Source organism: Takifugu rubripes, chromosome 3, assembly GCF_901000725.2.
Source record: "Takifugu rubripes chromosome 3, fTakRub1.2, whole genome shotgun sequence".
Taxonomy (NCBI): Eukaryota; Metazoa; Chordata; class Actinopteri; order Tetraodontiformes; family Tetraodontidae; genus Takifugu; species Takifugu rubripes.
In genome coordinates this window covers 16,671,060-16,696,566 of record NC_042287.1, presented here as the reverse complement: position 1 = coordinate 16,696,566, position 25,507 = coordinate 16,671,060, and the positions used below count along the sequence as shown (strand labels likewise).

The 25,507-nt window shown below is 46.2% G+C and overlaps 4 protein-coding genes across 7 annotated transcripts; 3 read left to right on the top strand and 1 right to left on the bottom strand.

The window, feature by feature from the left end:
• Positions 1–102: 102 nt before the first annotated feature.
• On the top strand, positions 103–5,577 carry LOC115249212 (6-phosphofructo-2-kinase/fructose-2,6-bisphosphatase-like). Of its 2 annotated transcripts, XM_029834163.1 has the most exons (15): positions 151–294; positions 1,216–1,396; positions 2,350–2,475; positions 2,553–2,649; positions 2,770–2,836; positions 2,933–3,007; positions 3,099–3,155; positions 3,235–3,356; positions 3,443–3,650; positions 3,776–3,922; positions 4,007–4,111; positions 4,260–4,389; positions 4,464–4,526; positions 4,607–4,671; positions 5,188–5,577. In XM_029834163.1, exons 2-15 carry the CDS (start codon positions 1,288–1,290, stop codon positions 5,245–5,247), a joined length of 1,431 nt encoding a protein of 476 aa, XP_029690023.1. In that variant the 5' UTR covers positions 151–294; positions 1,216–1,287; the 3' UTR covers positions 5,248–5,577. The 2 variants fall into 2 exon arrangements, with proteins under 2 accessions (XP_029690024.1, XP_029690023.1); XM_029834164.1 differs by lacking the exon at positions 1,216–1,396 and having other exon boundaries at positions 103–294.
• Positions 5,578–6,136: 559 nt separating this feature from the next.
• Positions 6,137–14,128, top strand: LOC101071499 (inter-alpha-trypsin inhibitor heavy chain H6-like). Of its 3 annotated transcripts, XM_011602822.2 has the most exons (18): positions 6,137–6,281; positions 6,390–6,499; positions 7,095–7,130; positions 7,496–7,650; positions 9,173–9,283; positions 9,401–9,648; positions 9,734–9,903; positions 9,987–10,103; positions 10,204–10,375; positions 10,485–11,999; positions 12,192–12,218; positions 12,311–12,328; positions 12,397–12,444; positions 12,577–12,606; positions 12,701–12,745; positions 12,839–12,952; positions 13,024–13,407; positions 13,556–14,128. In XM_011602822.2, exons 2-18 carry the CDS (start codon positions 6,392–6,394, stop codon positions 13,813–13,815), a joined length of 3,558 nt encoding a protein of 1,185 aa, XP_011601124.2. In that variant the 5' UTR covers positions 6,137–6,281; positions 6,390–6,391; the 3' UTR covers positions 13,816–14,128. The 3 variants fall into 3 exon arrangements, with proteins under 3 accessions (XP_011601124.2, XP_011601123.2, XP_029689477.1); XM_011602821.2 differs by having other exon boundaries at positions 6,137–6,499; XM_029833617.1 differs by lacking the exons at positions 6,137–6,281; positions 6,390–6,499 and adding an exon at positions 6,855–7,014.
• Positions 14,129–14,260: 132 nt separating this feature from the next.
• gdi1 (GDP dissociation inhibitor 1) lies at positions 14,261–20,536 on the bottom strand. The gene is made up of 11 exons (XM_003963583.3): positions 20,492–20,536; positions 19,340–19,447; positions 19,056–19,155; positions 18,786–18,920; positions 18,458–18,656; positions 18,177–18,308; positions 17,996–18,095; positions 17,731–17,902; positions 17,417–17,561; positions 17,249–17,303; positions 14,261–16,891 (listed from the first exon to the last, which is right to left on the bottom strand). The coding sequence occupies exons 1-11, from the start codon at positions 20,534–20,536 to the stop codon at positions 16,739–16,741; spliced, it is 1,344 nt and encodes a 447-aa protein (XP_003963632.1). The 3' UTR covers positions 14,261–16,738.
• A 945-nt stretch (positions 20,537–21,481) lies between these two features.
• On the top strand, positions 21,482–25,203 carry LOC101071264 (V-type proton ATPase subunit S1-like). The gene is made up of 10 exons (XM_003963604.3): positions 21,482–21,694; positions 22,166–22,286; positions 22,691–22,765; positions 22,873–23,063; positions 23,466–23,503; positions 23,605–23,690; positions 23,915–24,135; positions 24,220–24,258; positions 24,355–24,595; positions 24,838–25,203. The coding sequence occupies exons 1-10, from the start codon at positions 21,516–21,518 to the stop codon at positions 25,048–25,050; spliced, it is 1,404 nt and encodes a 467-aa protein (XP_003963653.2). The 5' UTR covers positions 21,482–21,515; the 3' UTR covers positions 25,051–25,203.
• Positions 25,204–25,507: the final 304 nt, after the last annotated feature.

Here is a 25,507-nt window from a genome sequence, read left to right as displayed (position 1 = left end):
ACTTGCACACGCCCTCTGAGTGCTGCTGTGTAAGTTGTGAACTCTGGCCCTGGCACACAGTAAAGGACAAGCCCTGTGTGGTACTATCATATGTCCATGTGTCATGAAAAGATAGGAGCTGAGTGTGGTGGGCAGTCAAGAGCTCTTTAGTGGGGGTGTAGTTTCTTTAAAAAGAGCATTACTTGTTTTCACTGGCCACAGTCTCCAGCGCTGTGTTGCTGGCTACCTCACTGGAGTATAACATGGAGCTTCCTCAGCTGGAGCGCGTGAGACTCCGCAGGTGTGACAGTGCAGGTGAGACCAACAAAGCATGCCTGAGCAACCACGCAGCAAAGGTTCTTCTAATGCAACACAGAGATGAGGGCAGAAATAACTCAACGTCTTCTGATGCCAAAAAAACAAACTGCCTTGTTGAGTGTCGCAGCTGCACAAGTGCAGGTTTCTAAAAATAATGACGAATCTCTGGAGATTCTGAGAGCCGAGTGATCCAACTGATGAGCAGTTGAACACAGTGGAACGTTCTTTTATTCTTATTTCTACATGCTACTCCTGCACAAGATTACACTGAAAATCATATTTACAGTTTAAAATCTGTTTATCCATTATTTAAACAAGTGAGCACAGTCTATCAAGTGAAAGTAGACGATAAGAATGCACAACAAAAACACCATTGTGTGCTAGCGTGCTCTTCCCCAGGCCTGCCCAAAACACAGACATGGATCTTTAGCCAACCTTTTGCAGTCGCCAAAAGGCTCTGGTAGAATGTGGCTGCTGCCTGCATGATTCCAACCTGGGACAAGCAGATAAGGACATAAGAAAATAAAGCAAAAACAAAGTAGCCATTTCAGGGTGATTGTAGGGCAATTAAAAAAAAATCACATATAATAATCAGTTAAATATGCCTGTATTGGATTCTCATGCACTGCTAAAAGAGCTGCCTCTGTGGTATCTCTATATACCAAAAAGATCCGGGTTTTTCTGCCATCTAGTGGAACGAAAGGGTAACAACATGGTCGGTTTAAAAAAAAAAAAGAAAAGAAGAAGATCACGTGATCCAGCGACTCTGGGGCAACAGCTGTTGCACCACCACGTGCACAAGGTGGATTTGGATGTTCTTTGATGTCACCGTAGTGATTCTGGTAGCTGCATTCAGGCCTGATAACCCAATAAACAGATGGAGAGGCAGAACATCCTCCTTCCGGCTCATGTTTGCAGGTCCTTGGCAACAGTCAGCTGAGCAGCAGCAGCTAATCAGTGCAGTAGAGCTCGCTCTGGCATCTAAGGCTCATGGCTCTCACCGTCAACACATCCATAGACCAGAAATGCCTCACCCAGACCCCGCTGCTCAAGATCTGGGTGCCATGGATGGGCTGCAACTTGAACTGCAGGAGAGGATGTAAGTGCAGCACAGACGGGGACACTCTGTCCCGCTGTCCGTAGCTAGACGCTGTAGCGTTTGTTTCAGTCGGTGTCTGAGAGACAGGCGAGTCAGCCGTGGACGACAGCCAGAGGAGACACGCCAGGCTCTCTGTGCTGCGTCTGACGTGGTCCTTTCAGCATTCTGCTGACGCAGCGAACTCCATTCACGATGGAACAGCCTGGAGGTTACCACTGTCCCAGTCCTTGTATAGGCAGACAGACGAGTGACTGGGCAGTCTGCGTTATAAATGACTGGCATTCGTGACCCCCTCAGACAGAGAAACATGCAACCACTGAGTCACCATGGCTGGGTAAGAAATTAGCAATTTAAAAAAAAAAATGGTCACTGAAGCTTAGAATATGTGACCATTCATTTCTTTTGATGATCGATCCCAGACTCGCATGCGTCAGCTCTCACTGACAGAAGCAAAAGCCACTGTGGTTCCGGTGTGCACTACAGTACCGGTTTGGGATCCTTTCACGAGTTCTGATGCAGCAGACTGCATATCAAGCGTAGCGTCGTGGGGAGAATGTGCAGCGTTAACTTGAACCTTCTCTCAGGGAAGAGTTCAGACACAGACAGATTAGGAGGGCCGTGTTCCCTCAGCCATATGGTGCAGAACACCAGGCTGAATGAGGACTAAGGAGATCTAGTTCAAGTGTTTCTGTTTGATTTCTGGTCTCTGCGTGTTCAACGCTTCAACATATTTCCGTTCAGAACATGAAACCTTGCATCCACCACTGACTCTTCGCTCCGTGTCCGATACTTGATCTGGGTCTCTGTGCTCATTGTGTCACTCTTAGGAGAGATTAAGTGACCCAGCATGTGTCCCTGAAGAGCTAAAGATAACATATTCATCCCTAAAATCCACATTTTTCCAGCTGCGTGTCAACAGTAAGCGTGTGTTTGTGCTCCTGTGTTTGTCTCAGCATCAGTTCCTCAGTTCTGTAACTCTCCCACGATGATTGTGATGGTGGGCCTGCCAGCCCGAGGGAAGACCTACATCTCCAAGAAGCTCACCCGTTACCTGAACTGGATCGGCGTGCCCACAAAAAGTCAGTTCCTGCAGCTCCAGTGTGTCCTTGTCAGAGGAAAAGCTTGAATTAAGCTTTTGTTGCTCATATCCAAACAGTGTTCAACGTGGGCCAGTACCGCCGGGAGGCCGTCAAGATCTACGAGAACTTTGAGTTCTTTAAACCTGATAACGAGGGGGCCATGAGGATCCGCAAGTAAGACAAGAACCCGCCCAGGAACCTGTAACTAGTCCTGGCGGCATTAGAGCCCCAGACGGAAATGTGATTAAAATATCTGCTGTGTTTGGAGGTCAGACAGTGTCACCTCTCCCTCAGGGCCTGTGCAGCTGCCGCCCTCAAAGACGTCGCCGCCTACTTCACCAAGGAGCAGGGACAAGTGGCTGTGAGTAAACAGACATCCAGGATTCCTGCTGATCTGGCCATGTTCAACAGTCACCAGGGTAGAACCCGTCCCATCACCTCTGTCCGTCTCCTGCAGGTGTTCGATGCTACCAACACCACCCGAGAGAGGCGGACAATCATCCTCACCTTTGCAAAAGAGAGGGGCTACAAAGTGAGCAACCTCGGGAATGTTCTGGCCAATTCCTTCAATCGGGATCTCAAACGCGCACCAGATCTCTGTTTAAACGACTGCTTGTGTGCAGGTTTTCTTTGTGGAATCAATCTGTGATGACCCGGAAATCATCGCAGAGAACATCAGGGTGAGGAGCATCGCAGCAGGACGCTTATAAGCCTCTAATTACCTGGAATTTATGGCCCAGTTGTGCATTTTTTCCCCAGCAAGTTAAATCTGGGAGTCCGGATTACGCAGATCGCGACGTTGAGGAGGCCATGGAGGATTTCATCCAGCGGATCGAGTGCTATAAATCCAGCTACATGCCTATAGATGATGAGAGAGACAGGTAGCACCAACACCGTCCTGGAAATATACAGGCCTTATTATAGGGGCATTCCACTTATGACCCTTTTCCTAATATTGTCATGACAGGAAGCTCTCCTACATCAAGATCTTCAATGTGGGCAGCAGATACCTGGTGAACCGAGTGCAGGACCACATTCAAAGCAGGATCGTTTACTACCTCATGAACATCCACGTCACCGCCAGGTCCATCTACCTGAGCCGCCACGGAGAGAGCGAGCTCAACCTGTTGGGCCGCATTGGTGGAGACTCGGGCCTCTCGCCTCGTGGACAGAAGGTGCACACACACACACACACACACACGCTCTCACACACACGTATGCACACATGTCCTGCAACCATTTAATCTCCCAATTGAATCATTTAAAAGCAGTTTTCGTTTCTTTTCAACTGTTCTGCCAGTATGCAAATGCCTTGGCGACCTTCATCCAAGGTCAGAACATCCGTGACCTGAAGGTGTGGACGAGCCACATGAAGAGGACCATCCAAACTGCACAGTCTCTGGGAGTTCAGTACGAACAGTGGAAGGCCCTCAATGAGATCGATGCTGTGGGTTTCTGATAGTTCTAGCCTTCATCTGAACTTTCATGGTTACCCGGCAGAGCTTTTCTTCTACTGTGTCGTCAAATTTAGGGCGTTTGTGAAGAACTGACCTACGAGGAGATTCAGGAGAACTTCCCAGAAGAGTTTGCACTGAGAGACCAGGACAAGTATCGTTACCGTTACCCCAAAGGGGAGGTAAGAAGGCATGAAACACTGTCCAGTTTGAGTTCAGGTAAAGGCTGAAAGCACCTATAAACAACATCAGGATTAGAACAAAACAGACCTTCGTCATTCTGGATGCAACCTGACAGAGTGTCTGAATGATCGTCTCACCTCTGTTCAGTCTTATGAGGACCTCGTCCATCGTCTGGAGCCAGTGATCATGGAGCTGGAAAGGCAGGAAAACGTGCTGGTTATCTGCCACCAGGCTATCATGCGCTGCCTGCTGGCCTACTTCCTGGACAAGCCTGCAGGTACAGAGAATCTGCCTCCAAACCTTTGACACGTGTGGTTTCATGTTAATAACAATAACCGTTCACCTCCACAGATGAGCTGCCTTACCTGCGGTGCCCCCTTCACACAGTGCTCAAACTAACACCGGTGGCATATGGTAGATTTAATAGTTGTAATAAGAAATGTAGCCTATAATTTTCCATTTCTTTAAGTGTGTTTCTCTCTCCTCAAATGCAGGCTGTAAGGTTGAGCCATTTTTCCTCAATATTGAAGCCGTGAACACACACAGAGAAAAGCCAGTGGTACGTTTCCACAGGAACTTTGTAACTATCAGCCAGCTCTTAAAGGTCATATTATTGAATTGTTGACTCAGAGTGTTGACCATTGAGGTTAAATTAGAAAATGAAACAACTTTATCTGACACAGGTGGGGTCAGTAATAGAATAGATTCTCACATTCAAAGGGCGGAATGTGGCAGCTTTTGTGTAATTACTATATATGCCAGCAGGTGGCGACATAAATCCATATTAATGTGGCATCTTTTATGTAATTACTATATAGCCAGCAGGTGGCGACATAAACCCATATTTAAAAATCCGTTTTAAAGTTCAATAGAGCTCGAAGTTCTAACTAATTAGAATTTATTATACCTTTACATCCATGACCTGCTTCATTTGTCTCTTCATGCATTTTTAAAAATTACACCTAATTTTATCAACACTGGACAGTGCAAACGTGCCCAGAATGACTCTGCATTAGTATTGCAGGATGCTTGTGGCTGAAAAGGGCTTTTGCCCTTTATTTTCTTGTCCTTGCAGAATGTTGACATAAATAGAAACCCTGAAGACGCCCTCCAGACGGTTCCGGAGCACATCTGAGTGATGACCATCGTTACATTACTGTTTCTACATGCAGACAGGCGCAGCAGTGAAATGTGATGGAGGTGAAAACAGCAGCGGCGTAAAGGTGAAACTGCAGGAGACTGTTTTTAACATGTGCGTGTGAAATATTCCTGTGTCTTATCTGACTACAGCTGTTTTACTCAGAATTCTGCACATTGTTTACACAGATTTAGAGCATAAATGTGTGTTAAAGCTGAGAAAATGTGTTGTAAGATGAAGAGCTGAGATTTTCTAAAGTAATGTTTGTGCAAGTGATGAAAATGTAATGTATTTAACTCCTGATTTTAAACAGAAATTTCTTCAGAATATTTTCTCTTTTTTTGATCTTATTGTAAAACAGCAGAGCAAACCAAATACAGAAAAAGTTGCCGATGCGGATTTTCTCCAGTTATTCCAAAAACCCTTCAGGTCAGTCGGAGACTCAGTGGTGACCTCATAACCCTGAAAACTGATGCTTCTCATAGAGTAGAATCTTTAGGAAGCCGCAGTTGAATCCTCATGTGCAGATAACGGAGGTGTGGATCAGAACCATGGACAGCACCTAATAAACAAAACAATGGGACACAGATGTGGTCCAACCTGAGAGGGGGACAACAGCAATAGAGACACACTGTGTGTAAAATAAGTCCCCCAACACGTCTCATTCGCAAGATTTGATGAGGAAAGACAGCTGAACTCTAAAGGTTCTGGTTCGTTTAGACAATAATGGGTCAAACATGATCTAAACTCAAATTTAGGGACAAATAGACCTTCTCTGAACACTCTCAAAGATTGGGGGGGTGAGGGGGTAAAGCCCAGCAGGGGTTAACAAACCCCTCGTTTCTGGTGCAGCAGCTGTGCGTGAGCGCACGCTGGGAGCTGCCCTCTGCAAATCCACGGAGCGCACGCAACTTCCAGGCTGAGTTTGACTCTCACGTTTGCGTCTCCACTCACAATCCTCACATATTTCTGGACCTGGAGGGACTCGGAGGGGAGCTGAGGCAGCGGGAGACAAATCACGCACGGAAAATGTGAGATTTTGAGCTGCTGCTGCCATCAGTCCTTCCACCAGCTGACTTCACCTTGGAATTAAAAGTGCTATTATTGTTATTGCTGTTGCCGTTATTCCGGTATCACAGACATGATGAACCTCAAAGCTCTCTGGATTGTAGTTGTCTTCACTTGTTGTGTACGAGAGGGATTTGGCAGCAACTACGAAGCGAAGCTCAACAGTAATAATCTGCTGCAGGTACGTTTTTCCTCTTTTCCCTTTACCTTCGGCTGGGATTCGTTAATTAGGAATTATGCTAAGATGTTCTTTTCCTTTCTTCCTGTCCCAAACTAAACTGTGTAGTTCAGTCTTGCATCAGGAACTTTTAATGTATGAATGTGTAAAATTGATAAGAAAAGAATTTTAGAAAAAGAGGAACTTCAGCAACAAGTCCCCAGAACAACAAGCAAGAACGTAGATTTCGATTTACTGTTATTGATATTTTTCCTAAAGCAGGGCTTCAACTCCTGACAGCAAAATAGCACTTGTGAGGCTCAGCTACACTGGAAGCATTTGTTTCTAGTCTCACTTCCCCTCCCTCCATGAATGACTTTGATTCATTGGACCTTTTAGGCAACAGCTTGACCGACCCTCAGCTCGGCAGAATGGGGAAGAAAATAGAGGTGTAGCACGAATAAATGGTGTTGGAAAAGGAAAGAGATCACATTAAGATCTCACTGACGTCACTGAGGACAATGTTCTATCTACTTACTGTATGTGTGAAGCTATACTGTACCCTATACTTATCTATAAGGGAATGTCTTGTTGCCCTCATGTCTCGTTTCTGTTCCAGAGGATCAAACGTGAGAGCAAAGCAACAAAACCAGCGGTGAGTTTGAGTGTTTGCTGTCATTGAAACTGTCCGAAATGTTGCTTCTGGACTTCATGAGCAGCATTTGACAGCATCAGACGCAACATCTGTGGAGTGGTCACAAACCAGAGGGTTCCCTCATAGGAAGGCTTCACTGCCAAAAAATGCGTAAAAATAAAACTAGAATTCAAAGGTGGGCAGCTCAGCCACCGACGATGCTCGCCTGGATGTGTCCTCTGTTAAAAGCTGCTCACGGGTAGATACAGATAGATAACCTTGGAGAGGTTTGTCTACCAGGAAGCTCCGTGACGCCGCCGCTCTAATCAGACCTCAGAATTCGCCTCCAGCTCTGATATCACGTGTCCATTTGAAACTCTCACTAGCTGAAGGTGACCGACTACCACGTGAGGTGTTCGGTGGTGTCCCGCTACGCCGTGACCACCGTCCAGAGTTCAGTGTGGAACCAGCTCTCCGTCACCAAAGAAGCTGCTTTTGAGGTGGATCTGCCCTCCACAGCTTTCATCTCCAACTTCACCATGTGAGTCAGACCTATTCTGTCCCCCATGTTCCCAACATACACTTTATTTCTCAACAAAATGGACCATCATGTCCGTCATGAACGGTCGGGTGGAGAAGCAGTGGACAAACACGTCCTCCCATTAGACAGAAGTTAATGAGCTTCCTTTCATGATGAGGGCACCTCTAGAGGAAACGTTTACTGGGCAATGTTCCTTCTGACCTTCTGATCTCAGACAGCAAGGATCTGATGCCTGCATCTCCTGAGAGGTCGGCCCAGATGATTCAACATCCATTCACACCTTGACCAAGGTGACATTAACGACCTGCAAAAGGTCACGTCTGATGACCTCTGGCCCGGTCCATGAAAGCCAGGGACGAGCTAAAGGTTCAGGTCTGCAGACTGTGAGGCTGCAGCAGCTTCCTGAAGAGCTTCACCAACAGACTGACCTTTCAGGGATGTTCTTCTAAAAGATGTATGTGACATAAGGAACGATGTGTTGGTGTCAGTTATAGACGTTAAATAAAACTTTAAAGGCATTTTAGAAAGATTCTGGTCCAGGTTTGGCCCAGATGGGACACGAAGTTGGCTTTTCTTTAAACTGCTAAATATAAGCAAAACAAACAAGTCAACATTGCACGTCAAACACTGACCCTTGAGCAGGATTTGCTAAGTGAAGCAGGTCAGGAGGAGGGAGAACCCGCAACCTGATGAATACTGGCTTTGTGAATGGAAGTCAGAAAGTTAATAGAGAAAATGGCAGTTTACCCTGGCACCCTGCCAGTTTCGAAACCACACACACACACACACACACACACACACACACACACACACACACACACACACACACACACTTTTTCATATGGAAGTGTTAGTTAGGAGGTTACACATGTTTCAGAAGCATAAGTGCTCACACTGCTCTTGTTTTCAGGGGAAAGGTTGCGGCTAATGTGTTGCATTACTTCTTTGGCATTTTGAAACTGAGAACTGTGTGTTCTGTGCTCCGGTCATTCCTGCACCCCCTCCTCACCGCGCCTTCAAATACAAGCGCCTCCATTTTTCCGCTCCGATCCTCGTGTTTTCCTGCTCTGTCCCTTAAACAAGAGCCGTTTCAAGCCTGCATGTTTATGTTAGCCGGCCCTTGATGGGTTTTTTTCTCTGCAGACATATTTGTTCAATGGACTTGACCTGAATTTTGCACCTTGTCACATGGCATCAGTGGTCACTGAAGCTCACGAAATGCTCTGTGTGAGCTGGATCCTGCTTTTGAGCCGCGGTTTTGGTTGGGATTTTGCCGGGTGTAGCCTGCCGTGGCACTCCCCGGGCGTCACCAGGCTGTGTGATCTCTCTCCATTTGCGCTGTTTTTCAAGGGAAATTGCTCTTTTTCTTCCCCACCCAACCTGCTAATGACCCCTATTACCCCTATTTTTACCTACTACCACCACATAGCCATAAGCGGCACATGCAAATAAACATTTGCACTCTGTGACTGCTTTTAAAACAAAGAAGACAAATAACTATTTCTCCTCTTTTCCCCACCAGTACCTCCGGTTCTAAGGTGTATGTGGCTCAGGTGAAGGAAAGAGCTGCTGCCAGGAAGATTTATGATGCTGCGAAGAAGCGAGGACGAGCAGCTGGCCTTGTGGCTACGAAGTTAGCAAAAGGCTTTCCTACAAGCGTTTTGCATGAAGAATGATTCCAGTTTTGCACGTGTTCTCCTGCATTCAGAGCTCTGACGAGGAGCTTTCACCAGGTTCTGTTGTCTTCCAGAGAGAGGGAGACGGAAAAGTTCCGTGTTGCTGTGAGCGTCCCCGCCGGAGCTCAGATGTTGTTCTGCCTGACCTACGAGGAGCTGTTACCACGACGACTGGGCCGTTATGAGCTCAGTCTGGGTCTGAGGCCTGGGCAGCTTGTGCAGAACCTTACATTAGATGTCAGTATAACAGAACAGACGGGCCTTAGTTTCGTCAAAGTGCTTCCTCTCAAAACAAGCCGCCTCCTGTCCAGCACTGCTCAAGGTAAAACTCCAGCAATGACTGTAGTTTAAGATGTCATAATTGGCTCCCATGACTGCTGTGGCACTCCCGTGCACCTTTCCTGCAGGTGACACAGAAGCCCCGGCCTCCACTCGGGTTGAGCAGAACCCCTGCTGCGCTCGGGTTCACTACAGTCCGTCTCTGCAGCAGCAGAGCAGCGTCTCCCCTAAAGGTGTCCATGCTGACTTCATGATCCAGTATGATGTGGCACTCAGAGACCTCATGGGCGAAGTTCAGGTGAGAACAAGCCTTTTTTAAAGAAAGAACGGCTGTAAAGGTGAATTACGAAACAGCCACCTTGTATTTTGGTCTGCTTTCAGGTGCACGATGGATATTTTGTCCATTATTTTGCACCAAAAGGGCTCCCCGTGGTACCCAAAGACGTCATATTTGTCATTGATGTCAGCGGCTCAATGATAGGGACTAAGATCAAACAGGTAATGTAGAACGGGATTTGACCGGCTTTAGTTTTGCATCTGCTACATTCTGCAACACAGAGTGACATCTGGCACTCGTCCTAATCCTTCCTGTCAGTAGACCAAACAGGCCATGAGCACCATTCTTGCTGACCTCAGAGAGGGAGACCACTTCAACATTATCACCTTCTCAGACCAAGTACACACTTGGAAGAGAGGGCGAACGGTGAGAGCAACCAGACAGAACGTGCGAGACGCCAAAGAGTTTGTGAGGAGGATTATTGCAGAAGGATGTGAGTTCAATGACGGAACACAACCTGCATGACTGCGTCTCTGTTCATGGGCGTTGGGGGAGAACATATTTTGAGCCATTGTATCAGTTTCCCCTTTCTTCCCCATCAGGGACCAATATCAATGCAGCTCTACTCTCAGCTGCCCAGCTCATCAACCCTCCGTCCTCCTCCAGACACCTCGCGTCCCACCGTGTTCCTCTGGTAATTTTCCTCACTGATGGGGAGGCAACCATTGGGGAAACAGCTGGTGACACCATCCTGACTAACGCCAGGAAGGCTTTGGGCTCAGCCTCTCTGTTCGGCCTCGCCTTTGGGGACGATGCAGACTTCCTGCTCCTGAAACGGCTGGCTCTGGATAACCGGGGCGTTGCTCGGATGGTGTACGAGGATGCGGACGCTGCTTTGCAGCTGAAGGGCTTCTATGACGAAGTAGCAAGTCCTTTGTTGTCTGACGTCCAGCTGTCATATCTGGATGATCAGGCTTTTGACGTCACTCGCTCCCTCTTCCCAAACTACTTCCAAGGTTCTGAGCTGGTGGTGGCTGGGAAGGTCAAACCCGGCGTGAAAGATTTAAAGATTTCAATGTCTGCCACGGACTCCAGGCAGCGAGTCAAGATGGAGAACCGTGTGTTGACTTCCCAGACTGAAGGCAATGGGAGCGTTGATTCTTTGGACTGTTTAGCCAACCTAGAAGGAATCCCAAACGTTGTGCATCGTCTCTGGGCCTATTTTACCATCAAAGAGCTGCTCCAGGCCAAACTGAACACGACTGACCCGGCAACTCAGAGGCTCCTGGTGGACAAAGCCACTAACCTCTCACTCAGATATAACTTTGTGACCCCGGTTACTTCTTTGGTTGTGGTTCAACCAGAACTGGATGAAGTTGACTCTGCCACCACCGCCGCCGCAGCCACGATAACCACGACTGCAACAACTACCGCTACCACCAAAGCATCTGCTGTTGGTGTTGGAAAGAAACCCGGCTCGCCGCCCAAAGGGAAGCCCGATCCTCCTCGGGCACCGCCAACTAAAACAAAAGCAGCCGTTCCACCTCCCAGAAGAACCACAACAACCTCAAGTCCCAGTTCTGTTAAAAGCCCCCCAGCACCATTCGGTGGTAAAAAGCCAGGCACCACCCAGCATTCCAAAACTGCCCCCCCTCCTGCTGGAGGTAAGATTCCCACCTCCCTGATTAATTCTCTAAAAACAGCATCGGCTCCAGCCCCAGGAAAACTCTCCACTGCCTTGAAAACAACCTCTCCCTCGCCCCCCTTAACAGCCCCCTTCACCTCACCTTCACTCAATACAGCCAGAACCGACACCGTCACCCAGTATGGGCGACCCCTTACCCCACAGCTGGGTCCGGTGGGGTCAACAGCAGCACCACAGGTTGACAACAGCGTCACATCTGCTCCAGAGCTTCCACAGCCTGAAACTGTTGTAGCTCCACCAGCGCTCCCATCTTCACCCGCCCTTCCCACCCCAGCTCCAGTTCCAGCCACGGAGCACAATGATACACACTTAGAATTGGCCCCAGGCGTTGCCTCTTTTGTGACGGCGACCTTTGCCCCCATGCCCGGTGTAACAGATGAGCCAAACCTGTGGGAGGCAGCCGGCATTCTGGGTAGGTTTCACACTCCAGATTTAGTATTTAGAGTATTTATTGATTCAATCATGGAAAAGCAGCTCCAATAAAAGCTATACGTATATAATTTATATATAATTTTAAAGGAACTTGAACTTTTTTCCTGGTAAAAGCCGCCGCTCATTAAAGCGTCTTTAATTCCCAACTTGTTTTTCCGTATTTCTCCACTAGACGTCTCGACGTTCATTCAGAGAAAAGGTGACCGAGTTCCTTTATTGTCTTGAATTAAGGACGGTTGTTACATGACTCGGGAATTCTTCTTCACCTGTTTGTTTTTCTGTTCCTCACAGATTTAGACCTTGCAGAAGGTGAGTGTCGCATTAATGTTTGTTCATCACGAACAGCTGGATGCGAGTTGAACTCCTGATGTTTGCAGATGTTGATGCCACCTACGACTATGACTATGACCTCAACTATGACACCTGTAAGTTTTCATGTGTTTTCTAGATCAGGAGTTTTAGGGAGACTCTGACTTTGCGGCTAAGGATTTTAAACATTCCTTCAGGTCTTTAATTTAGATTTTCCTGAGATTTTATGGAAATGTTTGCACTTTCAGGGGATGACACTGCGGACATGGAATCCTTTGGTATGTATTTGAATTCTGTTGTTTCCAGTACCTGTGTAGTTCTGTCACTGGTTCCAGTGCTGGGGAGTGAAGTGGACTGTTCTTGTGTTTGCAGAACCTTTATCCAGAACGGGCACGGTCCGGCTCTTCTCCTCATCAGGTGGAGAACTTACTTTGTTTTCATTTCCAAACATCACCGTGTCAAGAATCTTTTTTAAAATCACATGACGATGGTTATTGTTGCCTCCTCTAGTTGACGGAGATCCTCATTTTGTGGTGTCGTTGGGGAAGCTGCATGAGAACATGTGCTTCACTGTAGATGGAAGAGCCAATGATGTTCTCAGACTGCTGGAGGACCCTGATAGAGGTACACCTGTGTTCCTTGGGCTACATTCCTGACTTGGATCAGTTTGTTAAATGTTTTTCTGTCCTTCGAAGGGATCATTGTGGACGGCCACCTAATGGGGGCTCCTCCCAAGAACGGTGTGGAGGAACGTTCCCGGACATACTTCGACCTTCTCACAATTTCTACAGACACAGGCGGTCCCGGGGACATCTCAATCACGCTCTCCCTGGACGCTGTGGTGGTGGAAGGGGAGGGGAGGGACATCCTTCCCATCAATCAGCAGGGATCAGTGAGGAGGCAGGGAGTAACCGTTACCGTTGACAACCATCGGAGCTGCTGGGTTGAGTTGGCCAAGGACGTCCAGTTTCTGATCCTCTTCCACGAATACCAACTCCCCACCTACTTGCAGAAGGCTCACCTTGGTTTCTACATCACAGATGGAAGAGGACTGTCTGCCTCCACACAAGGTCTCCTCGGTACGGCCTCAGGGGTCAGCATCGACTGACTGTGCCCATATTGTGTTGTTAATGTGGTAATTTAGCCAGGTATAATTGCGTAATTGTCCGTAGTTTGAAGGAAGAACTGGTGTTCACTCCTCGCCGCTGCTGTCCTGTATGTCTGCAGGCCAGTTTCAGCACGCCGACATCAGTGTGACTGTGGTGGAGGATCCCGTGGATGAAGGCGCCCACCAGCGTGCGGCCTCAGCCCGCGGGATGCTGCGCTGGGGCTCCCAGCACATGCCGGTCACTTTGCAGGACAAGACGCTGAAAGACAGCGTTCGAAAACACCACGCAGGCAAGTGCTGGGTGGTGCCCAAGGCAGAGGTGGAGAGGCTGCTGGGTCACCCCTACCAGAGCTACGTGGTGGCTCGTGAGGCCTTCTGAACCTGGCTCTCTGAAGAGGGGGTGAAGACCTGGGAGGCCACAGCGAGGCCTGGTTTTATCAGAGAGTCATGTGGTGGAGCTATTGTCACAAAACTAGAATATCAAATTAGTTTCACTATATATGAAAGAAGAAATTAAACCGGTAATGAATCGCAGTATAAGAAAAAACAGAAAAATGGATTTTGGGAAGTAAACTTTGCTATTTTTCCAACTCAATCACAGTCAGATTATATTGTCCCATATTACAATCACTATTAATATTCTGCATAATATTGTGTTGATGTATTTATAAAATCAAGATGTTTTTAATCTCGGAAGACTCTTCTCTTCCAGTCTCCCTTTATTAAGATTTTATGAGATTTTATGTCAGTATTTACGGTGAACCTTTAGATCATCTGTGATGGCAAAAGAAACCTCAAACTTAAAGCAGAGTCAACTCCAGGTATGCCATGTGCTTTTTTTATTTTTTCTATGATTTCATTTGTAGTTTAATTCATTTTATTTGTTACACAAGACATTAGGCATTGTTCACATACTAGTGATCAAACAAGGACAGCAAGTTTTCTACGACTCAGCCTGAACTATTTCATCTCTCGTTTCAAGGGAGTTTCTCAACAGTGGCTCCCACACAGCCGAACTGGGTGAAATTAAAACACCACATAAGAGGCTTCTGTTTTCAATAACTTAAATAAGAAGAGGCTGCTTTTAATGGGAAAATGGGCATTAAATATGGAAGTAATTAGTATTCCAGTTTCAGTCAGATCGTGTTTTCCAGGTTGAACACCGCAGTGTTGGATTATGCTGATACAGGCTTGTTACCATCTCTCATTGTTATCTTCCACTACAACCTGTTTCCATGGAATGCCAATAAACATGTTACTACAGTGATGCAACACTGGAATGATCATAACACATGACACGGCAATTAACAAAAATGGGTGTGCATCACTTTTAAAAATCCATTTTTATCACCAGAGCATAAAATAACAGCATAGCATATTCAGCATTTGACATAAACCTTTATTCCACAACACGTTAGTGAAATTCAAATAAATAGAGGATAAGTAAGACATGTCTGCCCCAAACATTGGCGACTTCCTTCCTCGCTGTTTGTCATCAGATAGAACTGCTTCAGTGTTCCCTCCTGCAGCACCGTTCCTGGTGCAAGGCTGATCCCCCCCCAGCTGTCTTACACTAGAATAACAAGTGACCGAATCCATCACATTAAGCGATCAGAACAACTGCTCATCAACTACAGGAACACGTGTACCTGAGGCACAAAAGCATAATGGTGGATGAGCTGGGAGTGTCAGGGAGCAGAGGGACGTGTATCACCAGTGTGTCGGCTTTGTGTCGCGTTTAAGACCAAAACCTGCGTGAAAAACCTGTTGCAGATGTTCTTATAAAGATCTTCCACCAGGATGAGGCTCTGGCACGAGCTGAATCAGGCATGTCTTGATCTTGTTATAGATCACCAGAGTTTTCGTGTTTTTCTGGACCAATTCTCCTCCAACGACCAGCAACTGATCCGATCAAACCTTTGACATGTGCGGTGGTAGTAGGATGAATTATCATTATCATTAGTGTGATCAACTGATTGCTAGTGTGAAATTTGAGATCACATATGTGTAGTGTGTGGAGATGTTGGTCAACTGTAGAGTTTCCTGTGCAGGCAGAGGGCCCACAGATTGGGTGCCGGTGGATTTACTGGCCAGTGTCAGAGATATTGTCTGTGCTGGGTGTAAGAAGGTGACGCCACCGTCCTCACCAGAGCACTGGATTTGCATCAAAGAGTCAAAAATAAGGAAGAAAAAACGACTTCTGACCCCTAATTAAGGCTAAAAGCAAGTGTCAACAGCTGACTTTCTTCGTATGGGTTGTAATCTATGACTGTGGCTCAAGGTTCTGAGAGTTCTGAGAATGAGGAGCACAAAGGTTTGAAACAACCAAGACACAATCTGGTGTTTTCACTGTCAGCTGAAATTTCAGTCTTCCCCTTCTCCACTCCTAAGTGAAACTTTCCGAGCATTCCTCCCAACATACATTCTTTCACCACGTGGCACTTCTCAGCTCCACTATTCCTTCTTAGATCTGTGTGAACCAGAATACTTGTTGAAGCCTCACCCGACACAACAAAGACAACCTTATATTCCCTTTAAAGAGCTCCAACCTCAAATCTATAAACTTCATAACTTCAGCCAGTGAAATGTGCACCAAATATATAGAAGCAGAACTCCTCGATAGTTTAAAATGTTAGAAAGTCAACTATTCAATTCAAAATGACATCACACAATAGAGGCAAGGAAAGGAAAGTCTTTTTGGAGATGGGGTGACGGCTAATAGCCACTGGTTAGCTTGCCTGCTAGCACAGGGAACACAACAGCATTGCAATGTGAGCACTATCAGTTGACGGAACAGAGCATTAAAGTAATTCATCTTTTTTGTTGTTGTTTGAGCTTGACAGAGCCAAAATGAGGAGCATCTCTTGAAGAAACACGGGAAAAGTAAGAGAAAAGTGAAAGCAGGGTTGACAGGAGCGATGAGTGCAGAATGGACCAGCGTTCATTACAGCCTATGTACATACTACTGTGTAAAAGATGCATGCCTGTCAACTGGAGGTGACACTTCCAGAGATCTCTCATGCCAGAGCTCGCCATCCTGCCGACCTCTGATATGAAGAGAAAAGGAGTTACAGAAAGAATGAAATGCCAACGAGTAATAAACTCACCTCTAAAAGTTAATAGTTAAGACATGATTATACTGTAAATTCTACAATGAATGAAAGACCATATCAACCCTGCTTCTCTGTGACAGAGTATTTGAACTGTGTGTGTGTGTGTGTGTGTGAGAATGAGCATTAATGTGTATAAAGAGTGGGTAAAGGATGCCCCGCCCCCTCTCCAGGCCCCACCCTCTCTACCCCTCACTGCTCGTCCTCGCCAAACACGTCGTTCTGTTTGCGCTTCATGTTTTCAAAGTCAAAGTCGCTCCCAGTCATGCGTTTGTAGATGTCCTTGATGTCATTACAAGTGGTCTCAAAGTGGGTGGTGGCATCGTAGGAACTTGAGGCAAAGACCTGGAAAAAAAATGAAGTCCTGTTCTTATTTACCATTTTACATACAGGAACTTCAAGGGTGTACGTTTGCACAGACAAAAGCACGGATGCACTTCTCTTGGGTGACTACAGCACCCTCATTCACCTGCACCCAGATTTGATATTTCAGAAGATTGTGAAAGACATTCAGACCCATCAGACAGGGGCCAATCCAGAATAAACCACAATGGACCGATCCCTCTGACATCCATCCACCATCCATCCCTCTGTCCGTCCATCCATCCCTCCACCATCCATCCATCCCTCCACCATCCATCCATCCATCCATCCCTCCACCATCCACCCCTCCACCATCCATCCATCCATCTAATTTCTTACCTGGCTCTCAGATCCATCATCTGTGGGCTCATACAGGTCGCTAATAGCCACAAATCTATAAATGAAAAAGACTCAAATAAACAACTCCGAGTTCCATAAATTCTTGTAATCGTGTTTGATTTGTATGTTGGTAAAAAAGAGGTGAGTGAGAAATGCAGAACTGCTCACTTTTGGTCAATGGGCTCCAGCAGCTCCAGGGCCGGCTGTATCTCAGCCTCAGGCTCGCTGGTTTCCACTGTGGTGCTGACGATGGCGATGTATTTGCCCTGGGCCGCCACGTTATGAGCATAAGAGATCATGCACACGTAGATGTCTGGAGAATGGAAACAAAGGCTGAATTATAGAACTCAAAGTTATGCTTTCCTAGTAAAAAAGCTATTTGCTAAATCTGGTAAAGGAACTTTAAGAGGATTTTCATTGTTATCAAGCTAATGTCTACGAGCCACAAGGTGACAGCAATGGCATCGGTTGTCCTCGCTCACCTGAGTTGCGGTTAACCTGATTCTGGGGAATGATGATCTGGCAGGAGTTGGCATCGTTGGTGTTTTTGATGGGGTGGCTGAGGATGCAGATCACACGGATCACCTGACCTGCTTTGCGCACGCGGTCTGGAACGTAGCTGGGGTCGCAGATGAGCTGCTTGCAGCGAGCCACCTGCAGCAGGAGGCAGAATCAGTGAGGACCGAGCACCTGCAGCATTCAAACACCTTAACTTTGGTTTGACACTTGGAAATTTGCATTGTGTACCTCGCCCTCAGACTTCACTCCAACCACATGGCCCCCTTCCATCACTATTTCATCCACAGGTTTGTTTAGCATGTAGGTGCCTCCATAGATCGCACTCAATCTAAAATACAAAGTAAATGAGAACTGGGGAACTGCAGAGCGCCTCGATTGGCACTATAAAGAGATACGTCTATTAAAAGACCTGGCAAATCCCTGCGGCAGCTCTCCCAGACCATACAGGGGGTACAGATAGGGGCTCTTCCCGTACCGGGCCAGAGATTCACTGTACAGCTTGATACGGTTAATTGTCTCCAAACAAGGAACATCGAGATAACTGAAGGAGAGACCGACAGAAGTAGAGGTTATGTGACAGTCGGCCTCCAATAACAACTGAAACTTTCATAAATCCAGATTCAAGCGGAATAATTACATGCTAATTTCATGCATTTAGCTGTAAACTGCATCAACACGCGCTGCTCTTACTCGTCTGTCCTGTAGAGGGCCAGGGCGTGGCCCGTGAAGTCGATCACATCCTGGCCAAGGTCAAACTTCTTGTAAACGTCCCTCATCTTTGTGGTTTTGGGATCCACACCCTCAAAGGTTTTAGGGTCATTCTCATCAAAGTTGGCCACAAAGACTAAGAACTTCCGAAACCTTCGCTTCTCAAACATTCCCATCAGATCTGGAGATACAAAGCGCCGAGATTCAGGAATGTAATGATTAAATAGTGTTGAAGTGATAGTAAACATCCTGAACAATCTCTATTTGTAGTCAGCGGCTGGAACCTAAAGGGCACGCAGGAAACGCTCACTTGAAGCTAGTGCCTCAGTCTCAGTCGACGGCACCTTGTAGATTTTTCCTCCTTTGTAGACAAAGCTTCCCTCCACCACTTTAAAGTCCAGGTACCGTGTTACTTCTGTGTAAAGCAGCATTTTTACAAGCTGTCCTGCAATCACAAACATACTGCTGGTTACACACCAAAACACACAGCCCATTATCCTGCATTATTACCAGCATCTCCTTAGCAGCCCACAGGAGTTATGGCTATATTTATTAATAAACTCCGTGAGGTGGAACTGACCGTTGGCCATAAGGAACTTAGGTATAAGGTCAACATTCCAGTCTCTTCCTCTTCCCATTGACTCAGGTGGAGAGTCTGGAAGACTGAAGCGCTTGTAAAGCTGTGAAAGAGGGCAAAAAAGGGTTAAAGTTAGGGTTAAATGAAGGAATTTGAATTATCAAGGAGGGTTAAGCAAATGTAGACAACAGCAACAGGCACAGCTGCACAATGACAGCGATGGACTGAGGAGCACAGAGGGACATCAAATATATTGATTGGTGTTACAGCTCCCATGAGTCCGTTACCTCTTCCAGAGGGGTGATGGAGGAGCTCTCCCCACCATAGTAGGGGTTTCTGTCCATGTGCAGAACCTTCTTTCCATTCACAGACATGATCCCAGACAGAATGCATTCCTGTTGTAGAACAAGGCACAACAGTCACCAAAAACACCAAAAATAGGAAACTGACCAAACACCGACATCTACTGACATGATGTGATGCATCAAAACATCCAGGTTACAGACCAAAGGACATTTATCTTCTCACACCTTACACAATAAAGAATTTGTTAATTAATCAGGATATTAATCTCACAATCTGTTCCTGTTCTCAGCTTTTTCATTTGTTACATTGGTTGAAAAATCAAAGTTGTTTGAAGCCTAAATGGTGGCAAAAAACATTTGGGAGGCCTGAACTGTAACACCCAAAGCTTACATTTTACCAGTCTTATTTCATTTATTTTACAAGGTAAGATACAGGGGGGAGCCATCGGGGAGGGCAACTAAAACGTGTACGCATGCGCGAATCGGTTTATTCATCGTCTGTCTGAATATTGTGGTTATTGTAATTGTTATTGTTACCTACAACTGTATGAATACACGTACATCATCATCACGTCATGGTGCAGCTATTATGGCTGCACAGTGACGAGCAGTAATCTGATACCCCGCTATCATTTTAAAAATCTCCACTTTTGCGCGTCCTGAAATCCAGTTAGAAATCTCAGGAATGACATGCGGCGCATTTCTGCCGCACTGGGCGTGATGAGGGAAGGGAAATGCGACGATGGAAGCGGCAGAGCGTCAGCCAGGCCTGCGCCACCGTCGGGATGGAGGCCTGTCTTTGCAGAGGACCATGACAGCGTGGGGTTACGCCTAAATGATGCTACTGGGTGGATCACTGACCACATTCCAGGGGAAAAACCTGGAATATAAAATACATCCTCGGGAATTTTTCACTTCCTGACACGCAAACTACCAGGACTGGTAAATCCAGCGACAAATGTCAGGCGCATTTATTATTATTGCATCCATATAATGACATAAGCGCACAGGGATGTGCAAGGCTTTCACTTCTGGATGCATGAATAGCGGATTAAAGGTCTGAGCGCTGAACAAAAGAGTTTGATAATACGTTGTTTTGTCAGTGTGTGGGGTGATAAAAGCCCGAGATCTTACTGTAAGTCCGGTGCCCAAGACGATCACATCATATTCCTCATCCATGTTGTATCAGCGCCTCTCCCGTCGCTCTCTTCTTGCAAAAGAAATGAAGGTCTATTGGAGGAAAGTCTGTCGGAGGGTCCACAAAACAGCGGGTTGTTGTCTCCCTTTTTCTCTTTCAATCGACTCGATCGGGGTGAGATATTATTTGATAATCGTCGGCATTTAATGACTAATGGAATAGACAGTCCACTCTGTCACCGGCGAGGACGACCAAAGATGGCCCTGATAGCGGAGCACTCCAGAACAATGACGGTGCGCGCCAGAAACTAGTCCTGCCTCTCTCTTTACATCACACACCACACCGGACACGAAAGCAAACGGAATAGAAAAGGTCACACGTTTATTGGGCTGCATTATTGCACGACACTGCGCAGGAGTTTCGGCGTTAATCTTTGTCGTAGAATATAACGCTTTGGTATATTATTACATCCTGTCCAATTGCTTTTGCTTCGTTTCCAGTTGCGGGTGCGGGCTCGCGTGGATGCAGGCAGCGGTATCCCTCCGCCACCACAGATGTCAATGGGAGTTGCTTTCACTGAATACAAACAGACGTTTTCTTTCCAAACATTTAGTTAGACATTTGCTGTTGTTGGTTTGGCTGACTGACCATCCTCTTGTCGTTCGTAAAACTTAAGCGTTGTGACACATTTACTGAGGTAGAAAGTGCCCCCAGTACCATTGAAAGTTGCAGGTGTTTGGATCACAATGGAATAATTCTGGATAGGAATCCATCACGTCATCCTGTTGGTTTTTAGTCCAACAGTTTGGTTTATGCAAAACGTTTTTTTCGAAAGAGCTTTTTTATTTTTCTTTATTCGAAAGATCATCGCAGAGGTGACGAAACCCGCTGCTGTCTGTCGACCACTGAAACATCCAGTTGGTTCATCCCGCATCTTGTCGCTTAATTCAGAAGCAGAAACGTGGGCAGGGCAGGGGGAGTGAAGGAAACCGGAAGCAGTTTGGTCCTGCTGCTGTTCACATGACTGTCAGCTGGCGCGTGGTGTCACGTGAGCGGCAGAGCTTTGCGGAAATAAAAATGGCAGGTTCAAGGGACTTGAATTCTGAGCGATTCATCATTTTAAATGTCCTTTTCTTTTCGTGTTTCGCTGCGGTGTGCCCCACTGCCCAAGTTCCTGTCCTGATGTGGACCACCGAGAGGTAATATTTGGATTTAAAATGAGTTATTAGGAGTAAACCCTGGCCAGCTGGCTAACACGCTAACGCTTGGAGCTAACTACAAATACGCATACAAAGTACTAAATTCTTCCCACCCCTTTCGCTTATTTTATTAGTCTAGATGGATTCGAGCTGTCTTTATCACAATCAGTGATTCGACCTATGAGTGAGTTAGTAGGAAGCTGCCTGTGACCTGCTTTTGTTTTATTCTACTTTCTGTCATTTGCATGTGGACTTCCTGTCTCATTAATTCTTATGAACACAACAGCAGCTCATTCATTTGAGGGGCTTTTTCCAGGAACATCGGGTGCAAATTTACATTCATGGTGTGAATGTTGACAGTCTTGGATTGTCCTTTAAGAGGCAGTAACTCACTTTAGGTTTGCTATGCAAAATCCAACAGCTGTTGTATAACATATTACAATCCTTTTCTTTTGTCTTATATGCATATAGCCTACCACCCCTGGCCCCACTGGCTGCTGGCCACATCACATCCATTGAAGAATTGAGTGCCTACTTCAGCGCTGCCTTTGGCTCTGGCCCCCATACCGTGCTGCTCTTTCTGCAGGACAAGGTCGGCCTCCATGTTTCCAGTTGTCACCAGTAGTAAAACATATTAGATCTGAGTGGGAAAACTTTTGACGACCACATTGCTCGTGGAGCAATTGGATGTCTGTGATTGTAATGAATTTTGAAGCCTGAGCAGACAGCCTGGATGTAAGAATGAGGAGAGTAAGGGGTCGTGTACCCCCCTAATGACCCCGAAATAGACAAAGCAGTTAAGAAGACGAAGACGTCGGGGTCATTAGTGCTCGTATTAGTACTGGTTTACCATGGGACCGAGTTGTTTCATTATTGTGTAACTGTGACCTTTTGTGTTGCTTCCTATTTTTTTAGTTCCTCATTAGTTCCAATATTGAATATGTTGGTATATTTTAACTTCTGATGTGGATCAATTGTAATTATTTTTCTGTGCAGCTGAGCAAAGAGGACTTTGCAATCTTTGGTGGAGTGTATGGAAACAAGGGGGATGGTGCCTTTCAAAACCTCGAGGCAAGTTTTTTTTTTTTTTTAAATCATCTTCAGTTTAGTCTGGGGTTGAGATGACTTCATTGTACCGTTAACAATGCTGTTCCTTCATTGCACACATTCCTCTTCAGGCTGCGCTGCAGACTTCCTCTTCAGTGAGTCTTCCTGCGGTGGAATGGCTGGACTCCTCTCCTCTTCCGGCTTTACTGCAGGAAAAGCTCAGTGTCTCACCTGTTCTTCTAGATGCAGACACGCTGGCACATCTCAGTATCGACAGAGCTGTCAGCAATCTGTTGCTCATCAATCTGCCCTACTGTGCAGAGTAAGAGTGTTTCCTTCTTAATACTGAAGCACAAAATGTCACAAGACGCCTATCAAACATGCTATCAGTGTAGTCTATTAATAACCGCAGATAGACATTATTAAATGGGCATTTTAGTGCCGATTCATCACTGCATATTTCAGAGAACACACTTCAACATATAGCTGTAATTTCAGAATGCTTCTGTCATGGCTGCGTGGTTTAGAAGCCACCATCTGTAACACTATAGCGTCGCATTAGTGCACGTGGCATCAGGTGACAGACAGCTGAGCGGTGCAGTTTTTGGTGCAACACGTAACACAACATAAACACTTGAAGTTGAAATCATTTGGGTTGGTATGTGTCAGTCACGTTTGAGTCCAATTACACCGACAAACCTAAAATTTGTTATTCATTTTGTAGCTCGGAAAATTCGTGCAAGCAGCTCCTGCGTGACAACGGTAAGTTACCTGTCAGGGAATTTCATCTTTTATATTATGTTACAGTAAATGTCATCGGTCAACATGTGATAGATGTGGCTCATTTGTGTCCCTTTCAACAGATGAGATAATTGGCAAAGTTGTGAGCAGCATGAAAGCCAAAAACATTCCATATGCTGCGATATACACAGGACTCCAGCCATCAAGAGTAGGAAAACATTTTCTATTAACATCTTGTAATTACTAGACAATTAATCAGGATCCATCTATCACCGCTAACATCAAGATTTGTAACTAAATGTGACTTGAACTGACCAAATTGGAGGAATGTGTATTGTGTTGTAGTCTTAGCTCTACTAATCCAACATTCTATACAATGAAACAAGATGTACTAGGATGTGGGGCTTGTTAAATTTCACTGCCTGTCTACAGGTGATTCCAGAGATTTCCATGTCAAACCAACACGTAGGGAGGTCCTTGCTCCAAACAGCCGACATCAAGCCCCCCATCATTTTTAATTCTTCTGGCGCTCCTTGCATCATGCTTTGGGCTGAGAAGCTCAACGTTGCCCTCTCAGCCTCGCAACCGTGGATCGATCTTGCTGCAGAAACCCCGTCCTTTGACGGCTCCACGTGTAACAACACAGACTCACAGTGAGACCACCTACAGCTTTTTCTTATGGTGTCCGCTGATGAAAAGGGTTTTATGTCAAAAATGTCATTTCTGTCTAATTGTAGACTTGTCCTGACTTATCCCACATCAGGCATTACACTAAGGTAAGACAATATTGCAGCTTCTGGAGTGTTATTAATCACATCTGAATACAGTGTCTTTGCAATGCTCAGTAATCCTGTATTTCTATTGACCTCCAGTTTTTTCATGAGTCAACGGTTTTTCCCCGTGTCTGCGCGGAACTGGTTCACCCTGAACTCTGTGCAGCTGCGGTCTAACGGCATGACGGCGACTTTCATTGGGAGCCGCGGCATCTATGCCCCAGCAGAATATTCTTATCACTGCCAGTCTGTTAGCAGTTCACAAGACGATGCTCTGCTTGTGCTAAGCTCCGCTAACCAAAGCACTTCAGCATGGAGGCTGGACTTTGTAGACTTCCAGGTACACCTACAGTGCTGCACTGTTATTAGTATTAGAGATACATTAATGTAAATACATTACTATAAATAGGCTGAAACTCCACTTGTTTGAACCTTTGCCAACGGGATATAATGTTAGGACTCATTGGCCTCTGAAAAGTATATTTATACTTGGAAACATATTAAAGTCTCATTATTCTGCCTGAGTTTTTAAATATAGGCTTTGTGATTTGACTGTTTCGTGCTGTTTGTTTTGTGACCCAGATCCAAGGCTTTGGATTGGCCAACGGCACTAATTTCTCCTACGCCAGTGACTGTGCTGGTTTCTTCACCCCAGGAATATGGATGGCCCTGCTCACCTCACTGATCCTGCTGCTCATTTTCATCTACGGCGTGCACATGATCATGCAGTTGAACACCATGGACAGATTTGACGACCCAAAAGGTCCGTCGATCTCAGTGCCTCAGACGGAGTGAAGCTCCAGACATTCCTCGGTCTTTAGGTGCATCCAGGAGCCTCTCCTCTCCTCTCCTCTCCTTCTCCCTCTCCTCTCCTCTCCTCTCCTCTCCTCTCCTCCCTTCCTCTCCTCTCCTCTCCTCTCCTCTCCTCTCCTCTCCTCTCCTCTCCTCTCCTCTCCTCTCCTCTCCTCTCCTCTCCCCTTCCTCTCCTCTCCTCTCCTCTCCTCTCCTCTCCTCTCCTCTCCTCTCCTCTCCTCTCCTCTCCTCTCCCCTTCCTCTCCTCTCCTCTCCCCTTCCTCTCCTCTCCTCTCCTCTCCTCTCCTCTCCTCTCCTCTCCTCTCCTCTCCTCTCCTCTCCTCTCCTAGCTTTTGTATGAGCCTTTAAAGGTGTCACAATTGCTTCCCTTCTTTTATTCTTTCCTTTAGTTTTTTCCTTTTGGGTTTTTTCCTGTGAGAAATATTGTTTCTTTCATTTC